The sequence below is a fragment of the Molossus molossus genome, unplaced genomic scaffold (assembly GCF_014108415.1).
Source record: "Molossus molossus isolate mMolMol1 unplaced genomic scaffold, mMolMol1.p scaffold_m16_p_7, whole genome shotgun sequence".
Classification (NCBI taxonomy): Eukaryota; Metazoa; Chordata; class Mammalia; order Chiroptera; family Molossidae; genus Molossus; species Molossus molossus.
Window position 1 is genome coordinate 72,979,666 of NW_023425401.1, and position 6,485 is coordinate 72,986,150.

Consider the following 6,485-nt stretch of genomic DNA (forward strand, 5'->3'; position numbering starts at 1 on the left):
GTGAAAGTGGACAGTCAAGATATGGGCAAACTTTAACACCCATATTTTGTTATTATTTTGTGTATAGCATTAACAGCACAGGAATTTAGGATTCCAAAATACAACCTGATCACTGGTCTTTCTCTGTCCTGAAGATCATTGCTGACTTTTCTACTAGTTGCTGGTGATATTTGAACTTCTACGCAAAGTTCTCTATAAATATAATCATTGTAATAATATCTCTACTGCAATTTTTTTTGAGTTGGACACAATGTGACCAGGATATCTTTTGATAACATTTCTCTTATTGTAGTATATTGGATAATAATTTTAGTACCATACCAACAAAGGGACTTTATTGCTAGATTCAACCCAGTGTTGTACACTAAACTTTGTTTCAGATCCAGTCAACTTTATTATAAAATAAAAATTAGGTTACACAGAGTCATCACTGAATTATAGCATTAGCTGTGTAAAATTTGTTCCAAGAAAAATAACAGGCTACACAGGTAAGTTTTGGCAAATGTAACTTTATATTGAAATTTACACATCTGTATATTAAAGAATGACACCATAGACGCTAATGTATTTCTAAAATACCAAAAATCATATTAAAGCTTTCACACATTAAATCTGAAATAATTTAAATTACCAATACACTGAATGTGCAGAAGGTATAAACAAGACTGTCTTCTATAGAATAAACACTTCACAAATTGTGCAGGATGTCATACTAAGGCTGCTGTCTGTCCTTGACAGCTGACTTAAAATATAAACATACATCAACTGCTTGCTTCTTAGAACACACTAGAATGAGTAGCACACCTCAGAAGAAAATCTCATTATCCCAATGGTGTGCACCTTAATTTTTAAACCAAGGGAGAAAAAAGGAAACAAGAATATTAATGATCTCCCTATGTACTTCCAGATGCATGATCATAACCAGTTACTGATTTGATTTCCCTTGACTATTTGCTCCAATGCTAAATAAGATGAAAGATTCTAGATAACTCTTCAAGGCAACATGTGTTTACTCTGAATTATTAGAACAGCCCAATTGTGACCAGTCAGTACCATTTATGTTGCCCTTTAGACCAAATAAAAATAATTTGGAAACATTTTATACCAAATCAACAAAAACCACACAATATAGTTCAATGCTAGCAATTTAACTAGTAGATAAGAAAAGTGGTATTTAGTAATAATTACGTATTAATTTAAAAAACATAAACTCTAATTGGAACCAATATACTGCTTTGGAATGCTCCTCCAAAGTTACAAGATGATTTTTAAAAATTGTGATAATCCAATAATTCATGGCATATCTTTAGTGGATTACAGTACTTTAAGTCCCCAAATATTTAAGTCCTTGTAAAACAATAATAGTACGAAATGTTTTAAAGTCTTCAAACTTATAAAATCAGTTTTTCTCAATACATTTACCTCAAGTCAACTTAATCTGTTAAAATGTCCAATGTTAATTGTTTTCTTCATAAGTAGTGATATACACAGTATTTAGCACTGACAATTAGCACCTGCTAATTTCATTATCTAGTTTTCAACCACATAAAGAAACTTAGGGCAGTGGTTCAGTTCTTTCTTAATTACAAACCTTCATGGGCAGTCATCAGGATCACTCTGAGATTTAAAACAGAATTATAGGTGAACAATTGAAAGACTGCAGAATGTTGTCTAAATTTTTATAATCACTAATCTCATTCTTGATTTTCTTCTCAAGGTAGCTACAAACCATAATTGCTTATCAGAGAGGGTCAGTGTTTTGCAAAGCTAAAGATTTACAGATGCTCCTTCATATAACACAGTAAGGTTCCCTTGGTAACCTGGATTTTCTGCAGTAAAGAATGGTTGTGCTGAAACAATGTCTCAGCTCCCTGTTGGAGAAAATGCAGACAAAAGGATTGATTCCTGCTTGGGCAAAACTCATCCAGACAGCAGCTGTTAGAAATCCCCCTGGCACTACAGGCCCTCTTGCAAAAACTCTCCAATAGCAAGCTACCAGGTAGGGGCCCCATAAGGCTAGGAAGAGAAAAGTCATTATGTAGAACATTCTACTGATTCTTTTTTCCATTTTGAATTCATCCAAGACCAACAGCCTTCTTCTGCCTGTGGTATTTGCATTTTGCCTGATGCCCAGCAAGGTAGGTGGTGTGGGACCCCTTCCAAATCCTGCTAGCCAATTAGCAGCTGCCTGGCCACTGGCTCCGGGGCCATGAAAAGTCCAGTTCTGGCTGACTGCTGCTACAAACTGAACTGGCTTCATTTTCCTTCGATCGTGGACAAAAAATATCAGCTTGAGGTAGACAAGCTGTGTGGCTAGGAGGATGAGAGCAAGGAGCAGCATAAATCCTAAGGAATCATTGGCCCTGAAGGAGCGGTGCTGGAAGGTACATTGATCTTCCTCCCTAATGAATGAATAAGTGCCCACATCTAAAACTGGGGGAAATGCCATGGCCACAGACAGAGTCCACACCATGCATATCACAGCCAGACACGTCCAAAAAGTCAGTCTCTTTGTATAGAATCGATGATGGGCGATAGCTAAGTATCTGGTGACACTAATGCAGAAGAGCATGAAAGCAGTGTGGAAACAGGATAAAACCCCCAGAAAGGCAATCACTTTGCAAGTCAGAATCCCATATGTCCAGGTAGAGCCATTTTTGACAGAGTTGAATACAAATGGAAAACAAATTGCAGATCTGAGGATATCAGAACAGCCAAGGTCCAACAGGAAGTAGTAAGGTGCTCTATGCAAGGTCTTATCTTTCACTAGCAAAATGGAAATCAGAAGGTTGCCCACAACGCTGACTCCTATTATGAAACCCAAGGAAGTCAGTTTCAGAAAGGCTGTTAGAGGAGAGAGATTTTGCAAAATGTTGTCAGCTGCATGGCTATAGTTCGCCATAGATGGATGGAGGATAAAGATACAGCTTTAGTCAATTCTCATGATCTAGATAGAACAAGGAAAAGATAGATCCATACATTATACTGAGAATGTAATCCACCAAAAGAACTGATTCCCTCTGCTCTCATGCTTCCTCTTTTCTTCCATTTGATTTGCCATTAGAATATCTGGGGAAAAAAATAGAGTGATCAGGTTTTAAGTTAACAAGCAAGATGTCAGGCAGTGCTAACATAAATTGTTGATTTATGGTGACGTAAATAAAGTTTTAATTTTGAATGATATTTGCTTTAGTATTTTTTCTTGAGATTTCAGAGAATTGGCTTGCTTAGTTTTCCAAGTTAAATGAGTTTAAAAATGTTTCTATTTTGGAGAACATAAATTTTATTAGGTACCTTTAGGACAAAAGGAAAATGCTCCACAATCATAAAATATGCCAGTTCATGAAACAGTCATTAGTGTTGCAAAGGAATCTATACAATTGATAATAGAAGACAGAGAGGAAACTACCTACATTTGTTTGAGGTCTATTAGAATCTGTCAGTATTTTATAGGCAGCTTCCCTGCTGATACCATCCAAAGAACCCTTGCAACATATTTGTCTTTTAACTCCTGTCACTATTCATGCTGCATATTATAAGTGTATTTGTTGTTTCTTTAAAGCATAATTTCAACATTGGACTTCTAAATTAATAGAAAATTATCCCAGGATTTGATATGATTTAATCTTTTGTCTCTCCACCCCCACCACACCTCATTTTTAGCAAATCTTTTCTCTTTTAAGCACACATGATTATTGAAAATGGTTAATGTAAATATTGGCCAGGAAAATACACCCAGAGGAATAATGTACTGCCATTTGAAAATCTTAGGTGCCTGTATTCAAATAAATTTCACATTAACCCGAATTTCTTGGGCAATTAATCCTGTCCGTTTACACTGATCATTTTAGTTGCAAATCAAAACAGATTTTATTTTAAAACAAAAGGCACATTTTCTCCTAGGTGCCTGGAGACCACATAGGGGAAATTGGCTTCCTCTGTTATTCCCACTAAGCATGTTTCCTTTGCCGATATTCTTTTGGTAGCCCAGGCAAAACTGTTTCGATGATTTTAATTTCCTCACTGGTACATCCCCGGGTAAATACCGATCTCATCATGCAACATTACGAAACCTGAAATCCGCCAGCCCTGGATTTATAATGGGGGTGGAGGAAGAGGAGGAGGGAAGAGAGACATGCATTACATACGCGAAGATGGGGGCAGAAGATTGTTTCTGTGCTGCAAGGGAACTGTTCCAGGCGGTTCGCAGTCTGATACTCCTCAGTCTTGCAACGCTTTCCAGCAATGGAGCTTTGAATAAGCCCCACTGAAGATGCATTGTCTGAATGTACTTCCATTATGCAATTTATTGTTAAACAAACAAACAAACAAACAAACAGAACACCACCTTGGGGGTGGTGGTGAGAGCTTTCCTGGGGAACCTGCAGTTTCATAAACATTGTGAGCCCTCCTCCCCACAAACTTAACCAAGAATATGTCCTCCTACCTGTTGGTGTTGGATATCCCGACAGACTATAGCTGCTTCTTTCTATAAATTGCCTTTTTTTTTTTTTTTTTTTTTTGCCTTAGTGCTTTGATTGAGCATCCAGGCAGGGCTCGGTGGCGCCTGCGCGCTGGAGCCTCCTTGAGCTCCAGCCGCGTCCTCCCTTGTCGCAGCGGCATGATCTCCCCCAGTAACGCAGGGGAAACGGCGGCGGCGGCAGCGGCAGCAGCGGGAACCTTGGTGGAGCTAACCCGAGCCCATACCCATACGCATTTCCAGAACTGGCGAAATTTACTGAATGCCCTGTTGGACTGGCAAAATTGGGCTTTTGTATCCTTGTGGCTGCTTCTGAATTTTACCCGTTACCGCCTTTGAAGTAGGGACAAGAAAGGCTCGCTCAGAATCTCAGGCACACCCTCCCTTAGGACAGCGTATGGAGAAGCCACCTTGCTGGGAGAGCCCGCCCCTCCTCATCTTCCTGGAACCCTTGCCTTCCGTGACCATTATTTTCCTTTCTCTTTTAGAGGCCAAAGCACTGCAGCTGACCTTTAAATTGGCAGGTTACCTGACAGGGTGGGGTTGGGTGGGGTTGGGTCGGGGATGGGAGAGGGAAAGGGAGAGAGAGAAGGAGAGCGAGAGGGAGAGAGAGGGAGAGGGAAGGAGAGAGATTTTCTTAGTTATCTATTCTCACATAGATAAAAGCACACAAATATGCGTTAACTAGGGAGAGGCTAAGTTTAGACGACAGCAAAATAATTCTACACAAATTTTAAATGACTATTCCTCACATTTCACCCCACCAAGCAACAGCCTTTCCTTTTCCTTTTTGCAAGTACGGTTTACCAATAGATTGGTAATGTCAAGGCAGTTGTATTTGGGTTTACCTTCTTTTTTCCTTTGTTATTAACGAAGAAAAGTACTCGGAGTATAGCGAATACACCACATAGCCTGATACCTGGGTGCTTTAGGGATGCCTCTGGAATCATGCATTATCTTATTTTACTATTTTGGAAGAATTTTGTTTGTGGGGGTAATATAAATTTTAAACAACTTCCCACGTCCAAAAAACTAGTAAATTTACTTTCATTAATTCCCAAAGTAAAACGTCTACTTCTCACCCATACTTATTGCTTTATAAGAATCTTTAAATGAAACAGAAAAAAACAAAGATCTTTACAGTAATAATTTGATTTCCGGTCAGCAATAGAAACCTAATTGTTGGGTAGTGAGAATGTGACAATCAGGGAAACTTAAGCCAATCAGCATACAGATTATATGGGTTAATTTACACATTGTGTTTCTATTGGATACGCCAAGGTAAAGCTTTCCCTGTCTAAAGTTTAAAAATGAACACTTCACTGTCATGATGTCACAGAGATTACACAAAGCCCTATGTTGGTACCCTATGTTGATAATACTAAAATAATGTTACATTTTCTTAATTTATTTTAGGATACCCTAAATCCATTAAAAAGTAGATAATGATGTGGTATTTTATAAAAGAAATATATATAGAACCTAACTCTGGCATTCCTTTAATCCAGAAAAATCAATCCTACAGTAGTACTTGAGTAACTTGAGGACATTTCCATTCAGTGAAATTCTTCACTTTTTGCAAAACAAATTCATAAGAAATAAAAATATACAATGGTTTACCATTTCTGAATGAAATGTCAAATTAGCCCTGGCCGGTTTGGCTCAGCAGTTAGAGCGTGGGCCTGTGGTCCAGAGAGACCAGGTTTGGTGTCCGCTAAGGGCACGTGCCTCAGTTGCAGTTTGTCCACAGCCCTGGTTGGGTCATGTGGGTGGCAACCACTCATATGTCCCTTTCATGTTGATGTTTCTTTCTCTGTCTTTCCCTCCCACTCTATCTGACCAAAATATGGAAAAATGTCCTCGAGTATTAAAAAAAAAGAGAAATGTGAAATTAAAAACTTTATTTATTTATTTTTTTAATTTATTTTTGTTACAGATGTTACTCATTTTTTCTCCATTGACACCCTCCTCCCCATCCCCCAACATACCATCCGCAACTTTGTTG

General features: G+C 38.4%; 1 protein-coding gene across 2 annotated transcripts; it reads right to left on the minus strand.

Annotated features, from left to right (window-relative positions):
* Nucleotides 1–493: 493 nt before the first annotated feature.
* GPR85 (G protein-coupled receptor 85) lies at nucleotides 494–5,624 on the minus strand. Of its 2 annotated transcripts, none has more exons than XM_036247224.1 (3): nucleotides 5,353–5,624; nucleotides 4,149–4,267; nucleotides 494–3,069 (listed from the first exon to the last, which is right to left on the minus strand). In XM_036247224.1, exon 3 carries the CDS (start codon nucleotides 2,900–2,902, stop codon nucleotides 1,790–1,792), a length of 1,113 nt encoding a protein of 370 aa, XP_036103117.1. In that variant the 5' UTR covers nucleotides 2,903–3,069; nucleotides 4,149–4,267; nucleotides 5,353–5,624; the 3' UTR covers nucleotides 494–1,789. The 2 variants fall into 2 exon arrangements, with proteins under 2 accessions (XP_036103117.1, XP_036103116.1); XM_036247223.1 differs by lacking the exon at nucleotides 5,353–5,624 and adding an exon at nucleotides 4,448–4,500.
* Nucleotides 5,625–6,485: the final 861 nt, after the last annotated feature.

What these genes read in the sequence shown, in the direction of transcription:
- GPR85 (XM_036247224.1), bottom strand. Translation starts at nt 2,902, where the DNA reads ATGGCGAACTATAGCCATGCAGCTGACAACATTTTGCAAAATCTCTCT.